This window comes from Mytilus californianus, unplaced genomic scaffold (genome assembly GCF_021869535.1).
Source record: "Mytilus californianus isolate M0D057914Y unplaced genomic scaffold, xbMytCali1.0.p SCAF_1, whole genome shotgun sequence".
Taxonomy (NCBI): Eukaryota; Metazoa; Mollusca; class Bivalvia; order Mytilida; family Mytilidae; genus Mytilus; species Mytilus californianus.
Window position 1 is genome coordinate 96,427,204 of NW_026262581.1, and position 22,732 is coordinate 96,449,935.

Consider the following 22,732-nt stretch of genomic DNA (forward strand, 5'->3'; position numbering starts at 1 on the left):
TTCCTCATTTGAATCAATTTATTTAAGACAATAGTATATTTGTCTTTTCAAACTGAATCATTGCGCAGAAGTGCTGACGTTGCCCTCCTAAGAATTCCACGTCTGTGCATGATGAAACAACACTCCATTCCAAACCAGATTATTATAAGTCCAATTGTCATAGTGGCACAGAAAAATGAAAATGCAATACAGATGGAAAATATTATGTTGGAATTGTTAACTTGATCTTGCGTCACCCATGGATTGGAAGAGAGTCTTTCAAATTCTCTATCAGCACTGACCGTCAACATAGCGGTAACACATGTCACTATAACAAGGAATACGATGACAGCTGTCATTATCGCACGTTTTCGTCTGTTAAATGGACGGCTTCTCTCTATCTGCCATGTCAGATTTTGTAATGCCTGTAATACAAAAAAGTATCTTAGTTAATTTTAAAAAGAACGAGTACATTGTTGTATATCTGTATGTTGAATCCGTATTTTCCGGAACTGTATTGCCTTGTCCATCATTGTTGTGATTATTACTTGTATCAGCCTCTTTTTGTGTTTGAAAATAAAAGGATGTAATTTGAGAGCTCTTCGTTTATTTATATTTTATACTTGTCTTAAGTCCCCCAAACCTAAGTCAGGTATATTACATGGTGGAGAACCCTAAAATCGAAACAATTGGTACCTGATATATACAAAATGACCATATGAAACATTAAAAGGTAACAAGACATTTCGGCACCCAGACAAATCGGCACCCAAGTCCGAAGACATATCAGCATCTATTTTGGACATTTCGGGACCTAGACAATTCGACACCTCATTTTTTTAAAAATATATATATTAGGAAAAATGAAAGAATTGTTACAGTAATATTATAATCCGTAGATAAAATATGCAATACAAAATTTGAAATCATTTAATTAAATCTTGAATGATTGTGTATGAATAGTAAAACATCATTTAATTAAATCATAATTGATTATCATTTTAATATTATATGCAGATGATACTGTTTTGATGGCTGAAACACCACAAGATCTTCAAATACAGTTAGATTTTTTTAATGAATACTGTAACTACTGGAAATTAAAAGTAAATGTATCCAAAACCAAAATATTATGTTTTTCATATGGAAGATTACCAGACAATTTACACTTTGTTTTAGATGATCAAGAAATAGAAATCGTTCAAGAGTTTAGTTATTTGGGTATTTTATTGACAAAAACGGGAAATTATAAAAAGGCAATTAAATCACAAGTTGAAAAAGGGACAAAAGCGATGTATGAGATACTAAAAAGGGGGAAATTTCATAGCCTATCAGTTTCTTGTCAGTTAGATCTTTTTGATAGAGTAGTCAAACCTGTTCTGTTATATGGATCAGAAATATGGGGATTCAGTAACTGTGATATTATCGAAAAGGTTCATCTAAAATTTTGTAAGTTGCTCCTAAATCTGAAATCTTCCACTCCCAACTGTATGATATACGGTGAGCTAGGACGTTTTCCACTTGCTATTGATGTAAAATTAAGGATGATATCCTACTGGTCTAAATTAATTATGGGAAAGCAGTCAAAGTATTCTTGTATTATTTATAAGCTACTGTACCACTTGTATTGTACTAAAAACATAGATTTTAGATGGTTAATATGTGTTAAAAATATATTTGATGAATGTGGATTTTCTTATATCTGGAACACACAGCTCTTTTTAAATGATGTATGGTTGAAATATAATATCAAAGTAAGATTGTGTGATCAATTCAAACAAACATGGAACGAGACTATTCAAAACTGTTCCAAAGCCTTGAATTATCGTATTTTTAAGAATTTATTGTGTTTTGAAGAATATTTTAATATTTTAGACGAAAAAGATTTTTTAACATTATGTAAATTTAGAATATGTAACCATAAACTTCCAGTCGAACTTGGAAGATGGTACAATATAGAAAGGGAAAAAAGAAAGTGTAATTTATGTAAGCTAGATATTGGAGATGAATTCCATTACATTATTAATTGTTCACATTTTAGAGAAGAGAGAAATAAATTTATAAATCGAAATTTTAGTATAAGGCCAAATATTATATTATTTAGTGAAATTATGTCGTCTACAAATAGGACAGATCTCATAAATTTATGTAAGTTTATACGAATTTTAAACAAGCGAGTGTGTCCTCCTGAATAATTTCTTTTTGTCTTTGTTGTTGTTGTATATGTTGTATATTTATGTTTATGTATTTAATGTATTGTATTACATGCATGTCTTCTCTGTACCTATGTATTTGGTGATGAGAATAAAGATATATATATTGTTAGATATGACGGTGTTTGAATAAACATCATTTAATTAAATCATAATTAATTGTAGTTATGCATTAATCTGTATTTTATGTATAAATCTGATTATTTCTCAATAGAGACAAATGAGAGATCAAAAGTGTATAGCTTGTATTTCAGCTTGTGTTCTCGTTTGATAATTACATCTGTAAAGACAACACAATACCTGAAAACTATATTTTATTGTTTTAATATTAAAATCCATCAACATAAAAGCGTAAAAACAGTCGAACATAATCGCTATATTAACACTAAACTTGTTAATTGAGTTCATACCCACATACATATATCAGTGCCAGGTAACTTTAATGGTTGTTTTACTATATTTTGATTTTATCTTTATAAGGTGCCGATTTGTCTAGGTGCCGATTTGTCTGGGTGCCGAAATGTCTTTCTCGGGTGCCGATTTGTCCTGATGCCGATTTGTCTGGGTACCGAACTGTCTAGAATTCACATTAAAATGAAGCCTTGAAATAATTGTCAACAGTAGAAAACACGTGGTTTGACTCACCACGTTACGCGCGGGCAGAAAATGGCCGTCGAACTGCATAACACTGAATGCATGTATGAATATATGTATGTGAGATTTATCTCGTTACCTTATTAATTTCCAATGGTTGTATACTCGAATAAAACTGTTTATGAATGTGAGATTTATCTCATTACATTTTAATTTTCTATGACGAGAAGACACTTATATGCCACGAAATTACGAATCTGAGGATGCCGAATTCAACGAATTACTTTCTTTAGTTCCTTCACTGCTTCAGTTAACACTCCCAAAATTTCTGTGCCATTGGCAAATCAACCAGGTATTTTCATTCGAGATTCAGATTCTGCAATAATGGAAAAATTGGCTGCTTGTCGCAAATTTGGGGGATATCCCCACGAAAATGCATCGGTGTTTGTAAAAGTATTTACTTCATTTGCAACTCTTCACAAAATTGACCATGTCGATGATCAAAGAATGATTGCCGCTTTTCACCTTAACTTAACAGGCCCTGCATTAACATGGTTTAATTCACTAGATGCGGGAAGCAAACGCACATGAACACACAATTTCTTGCAATTTTTGATGAAAAGTATATAGAGTTAGATTGGCAAAGTCCGACCGTGTTCCTTGAGAGCGAAAATTTTCAAAATATGAAATTAAGTAGGGGTCAAATTTTGGAAGATTTTTATGGACAGATAGTTGAGAAAGCTCAGATTTTGAAAAAGAAGGACCATGAAATTTTCTCTCAGTTTATCAAGGGTTTACCGGAACAGCTTGCGTTTTTTGTTAGGGCTGGTACACATAAAGTCAGTGCTAGTGCATTTTCCGCCGCTAAAATGGGCGAAGCTTATGGGTATAGGAAGGACGATGTAGTTAGTGTTGCAGCTGCTAAGCCAATGGTTGTTAATGACAATAATCCGGTTCAAGGTTTACAAAACCAAGTTAAAGAGCTCACAAATGCATTAATTATCAGAAATAAAATCACAAAGTACCGATATCAAACCAAGAATGCCTCCAAAATATCAAAACCCTCGTTACAACAATAACTTTTCAAGTCAGGCAGGAAATAACCGACCAAAAACGTGCTTTAATTGTCAGGCTCCCGGTCATTTTCGAGCAAACTGCAACTGGAATGGTCACGGTGAAAGAAGTCCAACTATGCAGTGTCAACTTTGTCAGCAATTTGGACATGGTGCTTTTCAGTGTCACCATCATAGTAATCCTGGACACCAGTCGAACCGGGGGGGGGGGGGGGGGGGGGGGGGGGGTCATAAGGCACGCTCCCTCGGGCGTTCATCCATAGGTGCCAGAAAAAGGAGTCCGCCTCAAAGTCGTCAACGTGAAGAAATAAATTATGCTCATTATTGCACTGATACTGAAGACTGCGAATTTACTGATGAAAATTTAACTAGTTTCAAATCTCAATTTATTCATATGACCGTCAAGGTTAATCACATATCTGTCGCAGCACTTGTAGACTCTGGAAGTTCAATAAACATTATTTCTTAAAGTTTCTATGATTCTTTGCCGGACACTTGTAAAACGTCAATATGTTCAGTATCAGAAAAAATAGTTTTGGCGAATAACCAGTCAGTTAATATTGTTGGCAAATGTATCGTAAAAATACAAGTGCCGCAGGGCAAGCATTGGATTCATACATATATTCTAACTCAATCTTCTCATCCATTGATTCTTTGTACGAGTTACTTAATTTCAAAGAAAATTGTATTGGATTTTAGTAGTTTATCTGTCTCAAATAAAACAGTAAAAGTTAAATTACAAAAGCATGTTATTACTGTAGATCCAAATTCTGAACTTTTGATATGTGGTAAAGTGTCAAACTATATTCTACAGGGACAAACAGGAATGTGTCAGAATAGTTCTCACTTGTTGAAAAGCGGACTTCTAATTTCGAAGGCCGTAGTTACTGTAAATAGCCATAAAACTGTTCCGATCAAGTTATTAAATCCTACTAATGACCATATTCTTATCTCTCGTGGAGACGTTATTGCTAATTTTGAACCGTTCACGGAAGATTACATGTTAATCAATGCAGATGAAAAGGACAAACACTTTGTTAAAAATGTACAATTAGATAATAGAAGTCATACTACAGGTGAAGAAACTGAGTCCAAGTTTTTGTCAAACTTTGAATTGCCGAAACATTTATCAACCGATGAACAGCGGCAAATATCACAATTTTTAATTCAATATAAAGATTTGTTTGTAACCGATGAAAATCCAAGGTTAGGATATACGGAACTTGTTAAACATTACATTTGCTTAAAACCGGACTTTAAACCAAAGCATCAGCAACCTTATAGATTGTCACCGGACAAGAAAAATGTACTACGTGATCACTTGGATGAATTACTAAAACAAGGTATTATTTCAACGGTTCAAGAAACGGAAGATATACCGATTACTAGTCCGATAGTTCTTGTATCTAAACGAACGAGACCCAAATCCAAAAACAATGCAATGGATAAATCTACAAGTTTGTCACAGTTCCGATTTTGTGGTGACTTCAGGTACTAAAATAGTCAATGTCAAGACTTCCGGTATTCAATTCCAGATTTACAAGATTTAACCGAATCTTTTTCTGACCGAAAACCAGTTTTTCTTACATCTATAGATTTGAGCTCTGGATTTTTCCAATTACCTATTTCAAAGGAAAGTCAACGATATACTGCATTTAACACTTGTTTTGGATCATATAAATTTCTCCGTTTACCGATGGGTTTAAGTTCCGCTCCAGCATCCATGCAGCTATTGATGGACAACGTTTTGAAGGGCTTAACATTTCGATCTTGTTTGTGTTACTTGGACGATTATCTGATAGTTTCTGAAACATTTGAAAATCATATTGGTGATTTTAATGAAGTTTTCAATCGTCTTGCCACTGCCGGATTAAAGCTTGGACCGAAGAAATGTTCATTCGCACAAAGTTCTTGTGTTTTTGACATCTGATATCAAAAGACGGAATTCAACCTCCCGCCGATCGTGTTAGTGCAGTACTAGATATGCCATCGCCAACATCAGTTAAAGATTTACGACGAGCCATTGGACTTTTCAACTGGTTTCGAAAGTACATACACAATTCTAGTGCGGAAGTTGACCCAATGACGAAGTTACTGAAAAAATGTGTAAAATTTAGATGGGGAATCAAACAGGAACAGGCTTTTAAGAAAGTTAAAACATTACTAGTGAACTCTCCAGTTCTTGCGTTCCCGAAGTACGACCTGCCGTTTTACCTTGCAGTTGACACGTCGTGTAAAGGAATAGGATATATGTTATATCAACGCCACCCAACGGAAGATACTAATGAAGTATTGCACGTAATTCGTTTTGGTCCAAAGTCTCTAAGTAAATGGCAGAGGTCTTACGGTCCCACGAAATTAGAGCTTCTTGGCATGGTAACAGCAATATTAGACTGTTCAATTTATTTAAGGGGACAAAAATTCGTAGTTGAATGCGATCACCAAGCACTTAAGCCACTTTCTCAATTTCAGAAAGTTAAAAGGAGCAATCTATGAAAGATGGATCGCCATATTACAGCAGTTTAATTTTGAATTGAGATACAAACCGGGTAAAGACATGCAAGTCGCCGACGCTCTGTCCCGTGCGACTAACAAATCGTCAACAACAGGTTTTGTAAGTCCGGACCAGCTTGATCCATATTTCCCCTATCACACCGAAAATGTCGGAAATATTATTACACCGAATGAAATGCCTTTTACAAACTTATTATGTAGTGACAAATCAAGTGACACCGACGAGCTACAGCTTAATAATATTGATATTTTGCAGAATTTGTTTAGTAGGCCAGTCAGTGAATCTTTAAAACAAACTGATTTTGAATAAGATGGCGATACCGAGGAAAATGATGATTGTGTCACTCGCAAATATACAAAGAAACGAGTTCGCACGAATCAACCCTTATCGATAGTCGAGAAACCGGTGGCGTCTGACATGTCTGATTCAACTGCACAAATTTCCGAAAAAGAAAATTCTGTATACAATCTTCCGATGGGGAAATAACATTTTCTCAGACTAGTGATGAAAACCTTATGATGATCACTTCAGGCGAAACATGTCCTTGAAATGATCAATTTATTACAAATACCGTTGAGGAGAGCCAACCTGCGTTAAGCTCAACAAATATACCCGATAGTGATAGCCTAGTATCGGAAATTGTAGACGATTTGTCAGATGTTAATTTTATTTCCGATGAGCAAACTGTTCAACAGAAAATAGAATCGCTGCAAATTTTCAGAAATTGTGATTTCAGTCCGAAAAGTTTAAAACAGTTACAAATTAATGACCCGCAATTTGGCAATATTTTCCGATATTTAGAAAAAAGCGATTTACCACAATCACAAAAACTAGCTCGTAAAGTTCTTTTGGAATCAGGAGATTTTTCTTTATTCGATGACTTGCTTTTTCACACTAGAGTCGCGAGATCTAAGCGAACACAACAATTTTGTCAGTATCAGCTTTCATTACATGAAATAGCCGTAAAAAACAATTATTTCGCTTTACCACGATTCACTGTGACCACTTGGAGGCCATGGAGGGATTCAGCATACAGTAGATTTGATAAGGGAACATTATTATTTTTCAAATTAAGCAGGCAAAGTGTCCAACTTCATTAAATCGTGTCATGCTTGCCAGTGTCGTAAGATAACTACCAGAAAGACTAAAGCCGACATAGTTGCTTTTCAGACTCCAATTCGTCCTTTTCAAGTTTGGGAAATTGACCTTTTTGGTACTGTTCCAGTGTCTAAGTCAGGCAACAGCTACGTGTGTACTGCAGTCGATATGTTTAGTAAGTTTATTTTTACAGAGCCTATACCAAATTCTGACCCAATTACTGTTTCGCATGCACTTTATAAAATCATCACTCAGTTTGGTGTTTTTGATACTCTTTTTAGCGATCATAGATCCGAGATGATAGGAAAATGCACAAAAGAAAATGTAGACTTTTAGATATCAAACAACAATTCACACCAAGTTTTACACATCACTGTTTAGGAACTTGCGAACGCTCACACAGAACCTTAGCAGAGCGAATTACACCTTATTTGTTGACCAATACAAATTAGAAGGATTTTATTCCAAGTATCGTCTTTTCTATGAAAAACTCCGTGAATGAAGGAACAAAATATTCACCATTTGAGATTATCTATGGACAAAGGCCATCATTTCCTTTATCATGTGTAACAAAAACCGCATTTTCAGAAATTCCAAAAGATTATCACAATTATATTCGGGAGTTTGCTGACAAACTTGAATTTATTCGAAATCAAGTGCGTGAAAATTCAGAAAAATCTAAAATATAAATGATTGAACGGGCTAATCAGAAAGCTCATAATGTGTCTCTAGAAAAAGGGGATATGTGTACTTAGGAAAAGACCCCAGAGTGGCTGGTCAGAAGTTTAAGCTTAAGCAAGCAGGGCCGTATATTATTCATCACATAGACAGTCCTCATCTTTATTCATTAATGGACCCCAAAACAAACAAAATTATTCCACAACCAGTTCACATTAACCGTTTAAAGCTTGCTTATATTCGCGTACCAAATCCATGCATGTGAATATTTTATGGGTCGTGTCATCAGCAAACAAGACACCGTCGATACTGCGTCAACAAGTCGTGATATTTCAATAAGTGACCAATCTAGCACAAATAACGACGAAGCTCCAGAAGTGCCAAATCTACGGCGTTCAATAAGACGAAGACAAAAACCTGTTCGCTTTAGAGACGACAGTTTCGTAAGTTTATCAAGCACCGATACAAGTTCTGCGTCAGACGGGACATTACTGAAAGTGAAAAGATTTTTAGCAAAGAAAAATCACGATGAAAATATTCGTTACCTTGCACATTTAATAGGGGAACCGGCACAAAACGCAATCTGGATCGATGAAAATCAGTTAGGACCTAAGGCGCGTGCATTATTAAAGTCAAGGCCACCTCCGGTTATTCCGTAAATTCATGTCTGTGAGATTTATCTCATGACAACGCAATAAGAAGGCTGTACATAAAATATTTTGCTGTGAGATTTATCTCACGCATATCGAAACTAACAAAACACGATTTACTGTTTGATTATTCTGTTCGAAATTTACCTGAACTGTTTTGAAGATACATTTTATTTATGTGTTTACAGTTTTATGATTAGTACATACCATTTTTGCAAACATTATCATATGTTTAAAGATTTTTTTAATTTTTTTTGTTATAGAACTTATTTTTTTTCTTTTTCTTATTTGCTTATTAAGGTATATAAAGTTTTGAGAAAAGTATTTTCATTTTAAGAACTTCCATTTTATAAGACTTTCAAGTTTAGGCTCATTTCACTTAAGACAGTTAATTTGTTTTACTGTTAAAAAGATTTAAACGGAACAGTTAATTTATTTTCTGAAATACACTGAGTGCGAAAATACCGTCAACGTTCACTGTGTTAACGATTTTTGTTGGTCCACATGTACATATGTTGATTAGACAAGATAGAACAGCTATCTTATAGGATTTATTGTTGTATTTTGATGTAGTTGCTAATGGTTAGTTTTTTTTTTTGGTATACCTCAACATGTGAAATATTTTTAAATTTCATAGAGGTAGAAGTTAAAGTTTTGAAATGGAGTACTGAGATAATTAAATTTACTTGTTAGTAAAGATTGATGAAGGTTTGTTTTGGTATGATGTCAAACGTTATGTATGATTGATTTGATGGAAATCTTAGCATTTAATTCTTCAATCTGTCTGTGCACAGTAAGAAAAGAAATATAATTTGTGTGTTAGTGGTGCAAGAGATGACTCAGAAATAACCCTGGTTTATAGTTCTGCTGAAATTTATTTGTTTCACTTTATTGTTTTATTTTATCGAGAGATTATGTGTATGATAGGGTTGGTACCATGAAAGTTGGCGCTCATAGTGTAACCTATAAATTTTGTTCATTATAAGGTGTATCTAACCATTAGCCAGGAGCAGAGACTCCATTGAATCTTATCCCGTACTGTATATCTACCAATTTTTAACAAGCACACTAAAACTCAGTAAAATGATAATATGCTATACTTTATAAGATTTCGCTACATCATATTTATGTTGAAGTTAAAGAGTAACCAGCATTTGGGCATATGTATGTTTATTTACATGTCTGTGAAACATGAGAAATATAAACTAGTAATTAAGTAATAGATGATGAAGTTTAAAGGTGCGGCCTGTTATTTTGTATGTTGTATTGTCATATATGAATGAAAATTTGATTTTTTTTTAATACGAATTCAACATTATTTGAAAAATATGTGATTTTTTTTTCATTTTTGGGCGGGGATGTTGTATATCTGTATGTTGAATCCGTATTTTCCGGAACTCTATTGCCTTGTCCATCATTGTTGTGATTATTACTTGTATCAGCCTCTTTTTGTGTTTGAATCCAAAGTAAAAGGATGTAATTTGAGAGCTCTTCGTTTATTTATATTTTATACTTGTCTTTAGTACCCCACACCTAAGTCAGGTATATTACAACTTGTCGTAAATCAAATCGTGTTGATATGTCACATAATGATAACTGGAAATGTCATGAACTGTGTAAATACTATATGTTCATCTGCTTTCTGTTTATATTGTTATAGATATTATACAGCATTGCCATCTGATTCCTGAATGTAGTAGTGTAGCTTATGCAAAGTTAAAAAATTGGTTGATTGGTGCGTGCAAAACGATAGACTATGGTTGATTGGTCATCAACTTGACGCAAATGCAGTTCGCCCTTTCTACAGGTTCACACTTTCATTGTTTGGCAAATAAACGTACTATTACCATTTCAATATATCGGGAAAGGATGGAATAAGTAAACGGACCTAAAGTGTGAAACAGTATACGTCATCTCTATGTTGCTGTATTTTAATAATTTTTAATCACAATAACGTATCAGTGCATTAGCAATCTTGTAAAACAATTTGGTGCCATATAGTCCCATCTCAACTCGACCTCGAAACCAATTCGCTAGGCATATAAACACTAGCATTTTTTTTCTTAGACGAATGTTAATGCATTTTTAAACTTCTTGAAACTACTTATGATTGAATATCATATTAGTGCCATCTCAACCAAAACAGCTATATGCAATAAATTTTTTTGAAGTCACTGATATTCTTTACTACCATGCCCTTACCTCTCTCTGTAGAATTCCTGGTGTGGTGGGAGGAGATATAGAACTAAACCTTCCATGACAAATCTCACATTTGTTGGAGCCTTTATAGTATACCCACTGTCTCAGACAACTCTGGTGGACTGAACTCATATTCCCTCGGCAAAAACATTCTGTAGTTTTTATTTCCTCTCCTAGAAACACAGATAAAAAAAACGTTTGTCTAACCAGCAGTTTGTATGATTATTTAAGACTCACGACAAAAACTTAACGATTGAAAACAACTATTGTTTGAATGTCCCTTTGGTATCTTTCGCCTCTCTTTTGGTGTTGAACTAAAAAAATGAACCCTAAAAACCAAACTTTCATACATGTTTCATGTTGGTTCAAAGATTCATTGCTTCCTCGGTATCTTTTTTTATTCTACTCACCAAAGGACTTGTTTTTTTTAAATTATCAAAGTAAGTATAGGCAAGGTGATCCAAGGTGCAGAAAACTGTCCACGAAAGACAATGTTAATGGTCATCTGGACTGCAGTACAGATGCAAAGTAAAGATATGCCAGCGTGCGTAACAAATTCAACCATATTTGTATGAGTACGTTGTGGATACCAATACTGGCTTTAATACATCAGTAGAGAAAGCGCCGTCGATTTATTGATGGTGCGCAAAAACAGGTTTGAAGCTCTCAACGCTCGGTGCGCGCATTACAGTGTCTTCAAGGTGGTACCACTCGATCACTGATTTCACGAAGAATGAGTTTGAATATTGTGGTGTTTTGCTAGTTGGGAAGTTAACAACACTTTGTGTTGTTCATAACTTGCTTTTCAACAATATTTATTGTCTGGTAGTTCTTGACAGTAATTGTTGTTTTTTTACCTTAAGCAAATATGCAGGCAAAAAATTCAACTGTATTATTGCTGATATCCGACAAGTTTTAATATGTCTTAAGATCTAAAGGATGTTATTTAATAGGTCTATAACATTTTGTTAGTTTTCGAATTCAAGGGGTCAAAAAGTGGGCTCCAACAGGATTGAAAACTTAACTAGTATATTTTTATTTCATACCCGTTTCTTTACCAGCCAGTTGACATATTCTACAAACTGAATCAGACGACGACGTTGATGGAACAGGTGAAATAGGAAACAATATACTTTCGCTGTTAGGTGTGCCTACTGAATTCTCTATGCCTCTGTTTTCCGATCCACTGCCAGACGATGACTGAAAAAAAAACGAAAAACGCAAATATACAGCAAGGAACCCGGGGTGTATTAAATATGTATGGGAACTGGGGATATATTTATAACGTAGAAAGCGATCACATCTAGTCTGTGAAAGCACAATGGATACTCAGTCTGGTGGTAGATAGTGGCTGTCTGTAGTGTATGATGGTCGCTAAATATACTTAATTAGATGACAAACAGTGGTCGTCTCTAGCCTGTCTATATATATATATATATGTATGCTTTAAGAAAACTTAATCAGACGATAGAAAGTTGCAGTTTCTATTCGTCTCTAAAGGCACTATAAATACTGAGTCTAAGAACACCTCAACTTCAGCGGAAAGAGACTCTATCTATCTTTGTAAGAAGCTCCAAAAGTAAAGAATTAAAGAAGAAAGCAATCATACTATGTCAAGTCTGCTAAGCGAATCACTTACTTGGTTGAAAAGCACGATGAATTTACTTGTTTTCAAACTGTCGGGGAAATACGGTTGTCTTTGCATTTGAATATTTAGTTTCTGTGTGAAATTCCAATCAACATGTGTTTATAGTCCATTTTAAATAACGTAGAGAAGTAAGAAATTAATGGTTAAACGAAACTATGTTTTAACACAACAATTCAAAATTATTTGCAGAAAAAAGGAAGTGCATTTGTCAAATGTGACTGGAAACTTTAATTGAAAAGTAGTTTCTTGATTTATCATTTTCTTGATACGCCTGAATTAAACCTGTACATTACTTGTTATTCATAAAGAGAGAAAAGGGTAAAATTAATGACATTGACAGATTATAATGACCGTTTGCCCCGCCTTCTTAAATTGATAGACAACCCGTCTCTCGGGACAATTTGAAAAAAAAATTATTAAATTAAAAATAATTTTCAGTAGAAATGAACTACTTTTCCCATTCTTTTTCAAAACAAGCAATGAATTTTTCAAGACATTTAGTCAAACAGTCTATTTAAAAAAAATGCATCCTCTTCCAAAAAAGAAAAAAAAATCGGTGCATACGAAAGAAAATTTCAGCATGATATATTTAGTATCGATGTTTCAAATACTTATCTATCAACTGTGAAAGATATTCTGGCCCCGTATTCACTAAAGATACGATACAACATGTCGTATCGTAACTATTTATCGTAAATATACGACATGCATAAGACATGTCGTAATTTGTATTCTCCAACGTTGTCGTAGTACTGTTGCAAGTTTCTCGCAGTTGCTAATGTCCTAAATCTACTGAACAATCATGTTACGTAACAGAGTGGGATTTTGTTCAGCAAGTGCCCGATTTGAAATCCAAATTGAATTTTAATTCAAACGCTTTCAATATATAATGTCATATTAAATGCACTCGGACTCGGGATCACATTCCCAGGCTAATGGTGATATATAGTTTCAGAATACCTTATTTATTTTTTACATCAAATTATATATGTATGGGATATACGAGTTCATTTCTATACTGAATCTACAGTGTGAGTGCCTTTAATAATTATAGTTCAAAAATTATCGCTAATACATGGAAATTATTCTTATTTAATAAGATAAAGCTGTGGCATTCTGTATATTTTGCGTCTTACATTTGTGTGAAAAAAAAAGTTTAAAAAAATTATTTATAATTTAGTACATTGCTCATCACATTTTGTCTTATAAATATAATAAATAAGAACCATTAATGCCAAACTTCTGAATTATTTCCAAACATTTTCTGTTTGTATCTTCCGTGATGTTCAACAATTTAATATTACACGTACATGTACCATTCATGTGATATTTGTCGCTGGTGTGTATAGCAGGAAATTTGAAATAAAATTACGTAAATCAAATAATAATGACAATTTTACAAGAGGTAACTTTGCATACTTTCTCTGCTCCAATTAATTTTGAGAATTGATAATGCTGTATATTGTAAATGTTCGAAGATTAAGCTTTTCTGTCGAGTTAATTAATTGATCTAATGAATATTCATTAGTATTTTACTGTTACTATAGAGATAAGAAAAAAAATAATATTTATAATTAAACTTCTGTACGTTAAAATTACATAGGTGGAATTACTTTTTATTTTACCTAATGGAGTAACCATAATCGTTTCAAGAGGAATATACTGGAAAAAATATTCTTAATCGTCATCAAAGTAGAAACAAAAACAGAATAAAGTACGGCCATGAAGACCGTACGGTTGCCAATAATTGCTCACATTCACTTCATTTGAACTCTTGTGGATAGTTGTCTCATTGGCAATCATACCATATGTCCATATTTTTTTTATTAATCTGATGTTAAAACAATGCCAGCTAATCCTGGAAATTTAGAAGATACCTTTTTGATGTGTTAATTCAGAGAAATATAATACGGTATTATATGTCTCTGGTTAAATGCAAAAAGGATGCCATATCGAAACAGTTGATTAATGAATATGCGTTTGAATCCTTAAAATTATTCTATAGATATAAAACGATTCAAGAACACTGAGTGATATTCTTTGGCGTGAGACAAAGATTTTCTATTTATTTAAAACTTATGGTCATTGCAATTACAAATAATGAGGTTTGATATATTCCTCGATGTTTGGAAAACTATTGTTCACGTATTGCTTTTCTTTTTTTAAAGAAAGCAACTTGTTTTTTACTTTTTTGATTCCAGCGTCACTGGTGAGTCTTTTGAAGACGAAAAGCGCATCTGGCATTCAAAATTTTAATCCCAATATCTATGATGAGTTTATATATTACAAACGAAATCCATTGAATTACAGGCTCCTGACTTGGGACAGGCACACGTGTACCTGGGACTAATAAATGAATATTCATAAATTGGTCCTAGAAGTTACATATTCTTTTGCCTTACCAATTTCATACTTAAATCTGAATGTATTTACCATATGAGGAACAAATAAGAATACAGTTATACCCATCCTACGATTCTATGGTTATAGTATTTGAATTAGATAAAAAAAAAAAAAACTATCTGATTTTATCATGTTACTAGTACTCTTTTTATTCATATTTGTTGCACTGATAATTATTTCATGATAACTTATTAGTTTTCCTTTATTTCACTTATGTGTTGTATTATAACAGTTATTTTTTTCCAGATTTACAACTGTATGGGCTCATTTATACAACAAAACAAGGTAGTCGGGAAAAAATATTGTTTCGGGGTATTTTTCATTTGGGAATACTCAGCTCCCCAATAACTCTACTTGGATGTTTAAGAATGTTTCATACCGATATTTGCTTATGTCAAGTTGTTCTCTGTTTAAGATGTTCTTCCACCATAGAGACATATACTCATAATTACAATTTTATGCCTGGAAAATCTGCATCTATTAATAGGAAAATCATCGGCCTTTCATAGGGGTAAGATCTATCCAAAAATACCCTAGTTCGTCTAATGAATTGGTCGTCTTATATTAGCGCTGCCTCCATTCTTACGATTTCGATTGCGAGTTACGACAGGCTTCGAGCAGTCGTAAGTGTATTACAATATTTACAACACATCGCATCGTAAGTTTCTTTTGTGAATACAAATTACAACTTACGATATCGTAAACTTTACCTTACGACAGTAGTAGCGTTACGACAGTTTTGTGAATACGGGGCCCGGCCCCGTATTCACAAAACTATCGTAACGTTACGACTGTCGTAAGGTAAGTTTTACGATATCGTAAATTGCAACTTGTATTCACAAAAGAAACTTTCGATGCGATGTGTTGTAGATATTGTAATACACTTACGACTGCTCGATGCCTGTCGTAACTGTCAATCGTGATCGTAAAAACGGAGGCAGCGTTAATATAACAGAAAACGAACGATTCATTAGACGAACAAGAGTATTTTTAATAGTTCTTTTCCCTATTAAAGCCCGATGATTTCCTATTTATAGATGCAGACTTCAAAGGCATAAAGTTGTAATTATGAGTATGTCTCTATGATGGTGGAAGTACATCTTAAATAGAGAACAACTTGATATATGCTAATATCGGTTTGAAACATTCTTAAACATCCAAGTAGATGTAATGGGGAGCTGGATATTCCCAAAAGAGAAGTACCCCGAAATAATATTGTTTTCCGTCTTGAATGATTCGCGTAAATAAACAAAATACAGACAGATATCGGAAAAATATAATGGCAAGCTCCATGGTTTGGTAAGAGAAACCCAAAAAATAATTCGGACTTAAAATAATATAGAGGGAGCACAATATCATTATATGTTAAAGATTCTGCGAGTTACAAATGGGCTCTATGTACAGTGTGCAGATATTTATGCATTCCCAAATTTTACCCAAACATTCTTTCAAAATTCTATCAAGCTGCTAAGGAGCAGTTGCTGATACAAATGATGGACAGAATGACAAATAAACAAACAAACAAACAAACAGACGAACCAACGAACCAACGAACAGACTCCCGTGTGGTTTGGCTAGCCACAAAACCAGGTTCAACCCACCATTTTTTCTTAAAATGTCCTGTACCAAGTCAGGAAAATAGCCATCGTTATATTATAGTTCGTTTCTGTGTGTGTTGCATTTTAGTGTTGTGTTTCTCTTGTGTCGTTGTTCTCCTCTTATATTTGATGTGTTTCCCTCCGTTTTAGTTTGTTAACCGGATTTGTTTTTTCTCAATCGATTTATGAATTTCGAATAGCGGTATACTACTGTTGCCTTTATTTAACAACGGGGGAATAGTTATCTGACTACTTCGTTTTGTCGTATAAATGAGCCCATACAGTTGTAAAGCTCGAAAAATTAACTGTTATCTACAAAGTTAACAAATAAGGGAAATAAAAGAAAAATAATAAGTTATCATGAAAATAACTATTAGTGCACGAATATAAATAAATAAGAGTTCTAGTAACAGGATAAAATCAGATTGTTTATTTCTTTTTAATCTTGTTCAAATACTTTAACCATAGACTCTTAAGATGGATATAACTGAATTCTTTTTTGTTCCTCATATGGTAAATACATTCAGAGTTAAGAATGTCATTGGTAAGGCAAAATAATAATTAAAAAGTAACTACTACGACCAATTTATGAATATTTACTAATTAGTCCTAGGTACAAGTGTCACGGCCTGTCCCAAGTCAGGAGCCTGTAATTCAGCAGATTTCGTTTGTTATGTATAAATTCATCATAGATAGCAGGATTTAAATTTTGAATGCAAGAAGCTGTTCTCGTATTCAAACGACTCATCAGTGACACAAGAATTAACAAAATCAAATAGAGTACGATGTATGAATAGCATCGACGAACCAATATCCCGAAAGGTTTGGCCAAATACAGCTAGGGTAATCTATATTCCTAGGGTAGAAAATCAGTAGTATTTCGAAATGTTCAAAGTTTTATAAACTTCTTATTTATGATACTTCATTATTTTATTTTACATAAACCAGGTAGTTAGTTTTCTTGTTTAAATTATTTTACATTTGTCATTTCGGGGCCTTTCGTAGCTTGTTTGTTTATGCGGTAAGGGTTTTTCTCATGTTGATGATCACACGGTGACATATAGTTGCTAACTTCTATTGTTTATCTGTTTGTCGTTTTTTTTTCTTCTTTTTTTTGCCATGGCGTTGTCATTTTATTTTCGATTTATGAGTTTAAGTGTCCCTCTGGTATCTTTAGCTCCTTTTTCTATCGGTCATTCAACACAGAGCCTTGGCTCACACCGAACAGTAAGCTATAAAGGGCCCCAAAAAATTACTAGTGTGAAACCATTCAAACGGGAAAACCAACGGTCTAATCTATATAAAAAAAAAACACTCATGAACCACATCAACAAACGACAACTACTGAACAACAGGTTCCTGTTTTGTAAACATTTAACTTCTTATTAATGATAATTCATGTGTCAAAACCCAAATATTATATTTGCTTTTCGTTTTATTTACTTTACTTGTGCATATATTCTTATATTTCCTATTCAATTTATATATTTTTATCTTTTTTTATTTACTTTATTTATTTTTTTTACGTTATCACATCTAATATTTTGTATTTTGACTTCTCTAGTCTTCGTACTTGCATGGTTTTATGAGAATAAATGTATCTATCTATCTAATTTATTGTTTTTAACATAAACCAGGTCGTTCGTTTTCAAGTTTAAATTGTCACTTTACATTTGTCTTTTCGGGGCCTTTCATAGCTTGCTTGCTTATATGGTATAGGTTTTGCTCATTGTTGATGACCGCACGATGACTCATAGTTGTTAACTTCTACCGGTCATTTGTTCTCTGGTGGAGAGTTGTCTCATTTCCAATCGTACTACATCTTCTTATTTTGATATAGACAACACTATCGAAAATTATAATGCTTTAGATTGTACTTATAAATTTGGGGTTTGGGCGTTCCAGGTGGAGGTAAATCGACAGAAAAGCTTTAATCTTCGAACATTTACAATATACGGCATTATCAGTTCTCAAAATTAATTAAAGTAGAGAAAGCATGCAAATTTTCCTCTTGTTAAATTTTAATTCTTATTTGATTTACGTAATTTTATTACAAATTTCCTGTTTTTCAAGCCAGCGACAAATATCGCATTAATGGTACATGTACTTGTAACATATTAAATTGTTACAAACAGAAAAATATTTGAAATAATTTAGTAGTTTAGCATAAATGGTTTTTATTAATTATATTTATAAGACAAAGTGTGATGAGCATTGTACTAAATTATAAATGGATTTCAAATCGGGCACTTGCTGAACAAAATCCCCCTCTGTTACGTAAAATGATTGTTCTGTAGATTTACGACATTAGCAACTGCGAGAAACTTACAACAGTACTACGACAACGTTGGAGAATACAAATTACGACATGTCTTATGCATGTCGTATATTTACGATAAATAATTACGATACAACATGTTGTATTGTATCTTTAGTGAATTCGGGGCCTGAGAATCGTAAGTTTTACGAGATCTATTGATTTCATTTAAATATGAAAACAGAGGAGTGATCAGGAGTTGTATGAATGAAAGATTAAATTGAACTTGCTTGAAAATATTGTGTAAAGTTCTCTTTTGCATAAAAGTCCGGAAAAACGTGCCTCTCTTTGTCGATTAAAATTTATACATTTTCGGTTTATATACAGTTGTAAAAGAGGAAATGCATTTCACACACTTGTCTAAAATGTCAATCTTTACTAAAGCACTCGATGTCTTTTATGAACAAAAATGTGATTGATAAAAAGAAATATTATTTTCGCCGAATGTTCTTCGATGCAAAAAGATGTGGCCAATTTGCCCTGTATTTTTTTTTAACTTGCAAGGTAAATATCTAAAAGTTGCAAAATCCTACTGGAATCTGATTATTAAACAGTCTATCATTTTTCTTAAATATTGTTTCCCAATCTCAATTACTATCTGTTGCTCATAAAGTCATTATTTGTCACAAATAATTTTACATGTTTATGTAAAATTTTGCATCGCTAACCAAATTTGATTAATTTGAATCCGAAAGACATTCCATTATAAACCTTCTTTGTCATGTTGAATTGGTAATAATTATGTACTTTCGAATTTATTCTTTGAATAAAGAAAGTCTTTGATGTAATTTATAACGCACATGAATATGCTTGACTCGCATTATTTATGTGCCTGTCCAATATCAGGAGATTGTAATTTAGTGATTGTCGTTCGTTGCAATGAATCATATTTGTTATTCGTTTGTTGTTTTGTGCATAATTCACGCTTTTGTTTTCTCGTTCGGGTTGTTTTACATTTTGTTATGTCCGGGCCTTTTATGGCTTGCTTATTGCGGTATGGGGTTTGCTTATTAATGAAGGCCGATGACTTTTAGTTGCTTTAACATCTACGTCATTTCTCGAGCGTCATTTGGTCCCTGGTGGAAAGTTCTCATTGGCAACCATATCACATCTCCTTATTTCATATTGTACTCATACCAAATCATAAAATGGTTGTTTTAAAAAATTCAATAAGCTTTCTGAAAAGCTATAAAAATTCTAAAATAATGCGAAATGTTTTGAATATGGAAAAGAACCAAATGTTTATCTATCAATTTGCATATTTTATGTTTTCTGCACTCGGGAGATGGACACTTCATTATCTATTTTATTTCAGGGCTGTTCCAAATCATTTAAATATGACAACCCAGGGAATGAATCGTTGAATATATAAAATGTGTTGCGAGTTACAATTGCCTTGCCAGGCATGAAAATTATTACCCTAAAACACAATAGAGCACGGAAAATATATGTTTTTTTTACAGTTAGTTTTTTAAAATATTTTTATTGATTCAAAATTTCTTCAAGAAGAATAATTAATTTCAGTGGAAAGGGGAAGGGGGGGGGGGGGGGGGGGGGGACTGAACAAAATCTACAAAACAATAAAATATGCATATTTGAGTTTGACTCGAGTCGAAATGACAGCAAATGTTCTACAAGGATAATATTTTTACTCAAATTAAATGATACATAACTCGAACCCTTAAATCGTCATTTCTCTGTAAACCCTACATTGATTTCAGTCGGTGCAAGACTTTATCCACCAGCAACATATGTCCACAAACAAAACTTCGTGTACACTAGGAGACCTTCTTGCTTCAAGACGGTTTACATTTTCTTCATTATAAGCTAGATTACATTTTCTTCATTATAAGCTAGAGTTAGTTTAGACCTTGGCGTCTTATTTTTACAATATTCGTTCCCGTGAAAATTAAGAGTTGTTTAAATTTTAAATTTCATCAAGGATTCTTCTGTTGTCTGACGGGCTTCAATGTCGACAAGATAAGAGGTCAGTGTATTCAAGTGAATTTAAGTTTTGTGGTACATTCAAATGTACAATGGGTAAATGTCTGGTTAAAATTTATCTTATCTTTGATGTGCCGCATAAGCATCCCTGTAAAGTAAGACAGTCCGTGCATGACCCATGACATAAGATATTTTATGCATCTGATTGGTTATTTTTTTTTATCAAAATCCAGACCAGCTAGCAACCTATATCAAATTTATGCGCCCATAGACAAATTTGTGTAAAATATTTTTGTATAATCTTAATTCCTGAAAATTTAAATTATCTGAACTCTAGAGATCTTTTCGGGACGTCGAGTTGGGCCTTTATATTTGTGTGAATTAGGGATTTACACTTATTCGGGAAAAAATGCTTTATTTATTCGGGATTTCGGTATTCAGCTTTTGTTATTTTCCCTGAAATTCAGGATGACACCCTCCTAACCCAACCCCCCCCCCCCCCCCCCTTTTTCTCTCTCTTTGTATGAGAATTTGAATTTGAATTTGTTAAATATTTGCTTTTCTTATAAGATCACAAAACCTGCAGATTTTGTTTTTCTTTATGTGGAATTACTTCAGTTTAATATGGGCGTGGAAATCCATCACTTTTGTCCAATCAACTGTCCTTTATGATAAAGATTGGCGTGCAATTGTAGTTGAAACAATGTAATTTTATATAATGACATTGTAATAGTTTAGGAAACAGTTACATCAGCATCAAAAGATAATTAAATGTACTTTATTGTGGAAGCTGTGGACTACTGGTTCAAAATAAAATTGATTTCGACAAGTTGCTTTGTACCCACTGTCATGATGTTGGGTATATTTTGTGTTGTTTGGTCAACACTGATGTATATCCCAAAATCTCTTTTTGTTAAATTTGTATAGGAACTTTAAATTTTGTTTAGTTCTGTTAAGACACAATCACTTTATGATTTGTTTTCCATTTATGATCTTTTATTTCTGTATGTCTGTCTGTCTGTCTTTCGTTCTTAACAGTTTAACATAACATGGATTCGAGTAACAGAAAATAAGAGTTATCTTTAAAATTATGTTACGTGCAATAAATCGTTAAATCTCAGCCTTGAGAAGTCACGGAGTCGACCAAAAGGTACAATTAGTAGTTTACCTGCAGTAAAAACATTTCCTCATCATTTTGCGAAGTTGAATTTGGCACTTTCTTATCTTTGTCCTTATTTCCACAATTCACATTTGACGACATTTCAATTTGTACATTACTTGATTGTAAGGCGTTATCTTCATCCGTGTTTGTTTTGACGAGCGGATTATCATCATCTTTCTTATCCATATGAGTAGTTCCTTTATGTTTCAGGATATAATTTAAATTTACAACTTTTTTTTTACAACCACACGATTTTATCTGAACGTTACGGTCTGCTTACTTTTGATGACGTCACATGAAAAAATATGTTCGGGAAAATTGAACATCTTTCTTTGCGCAAGACAGAATCTAGATGCCCATTTTCATCGCAATTTTGATGATATAGTTCGTTTAAAATACTATGGAGAGCTGGTGTTCTGATAAAAGATCCGTTTCTGATTATACTCATGGTAATGAATTTCCATAGTAATACTACCCGGAACGATTTTCTATTGTCCGGTAACAAAATTGAAGATGTTTCAATCGAACCCATGAAGATCACCGAAATATTTGTCAGTCGGGTAAAGAATACAAAAATAGTTGAATCTTATTGTTGAAATGAACTAGTGTCGAAAAGTACAATCGCACCTGGTAATATGTGATCCGCATGTATTAACTTTAA

The 22,732-nt window shown here is 33.3% G+C and overlaps 1 protein-coding gene across 1 annotated transcript; it reads right to left on the minus strand.

The window, feature by feature from the left end:
- LOC127710663 (E3 ubiquitin-protein ligase MARCHF8-like) lies at window positions 1-22,352 on the minus strand. Its single transcript, XM_052216619.1, has 4 exons — window positions 22,078-22,352; window positions 12,046-12,199; window positions 11,003-11,172; window positions 1-404 (listed from the first exon to the last, which is right to left on the minus strand). The coding sequence occupies exons 1-4, from the start codon at window positions 22,255-22,257 to the stop codon at window positions 48-50; spliced, it is 861 nt and encodes a 286-aa protein (XP_052072579.1). The 5' UTR covers window positions 22,258-22,352; the 3' UTR covers window positions 1-47.
- Window positions 22,353-22,732: the final 380 nt, after the last annotated feature.

Bases quoted from the DNA above. Each gene is read 5' to 3' on its own strand.
- LOC127710663 (XM_052216619.1), bottom strand. From the start codon at position 22,257: ATGGATAAGAAAGATGATGATAATCCGCTCGTCAAAACAAACACGGAT. The intron at 12,200-22,077 runs GTAAACTACTAA...TTTTTTTTTCAG, and splicing joins AGGAAATGTTTTTACTGCAG to TCATCGTCTGGCAGTGGATC. The intron at 405-11,002 runs GTAAGGGCATGG...TTTGTATTACAG, and splicing joins CAGGAATTCTACAGAGAGAG to GCATTACAAAATCTGACATG.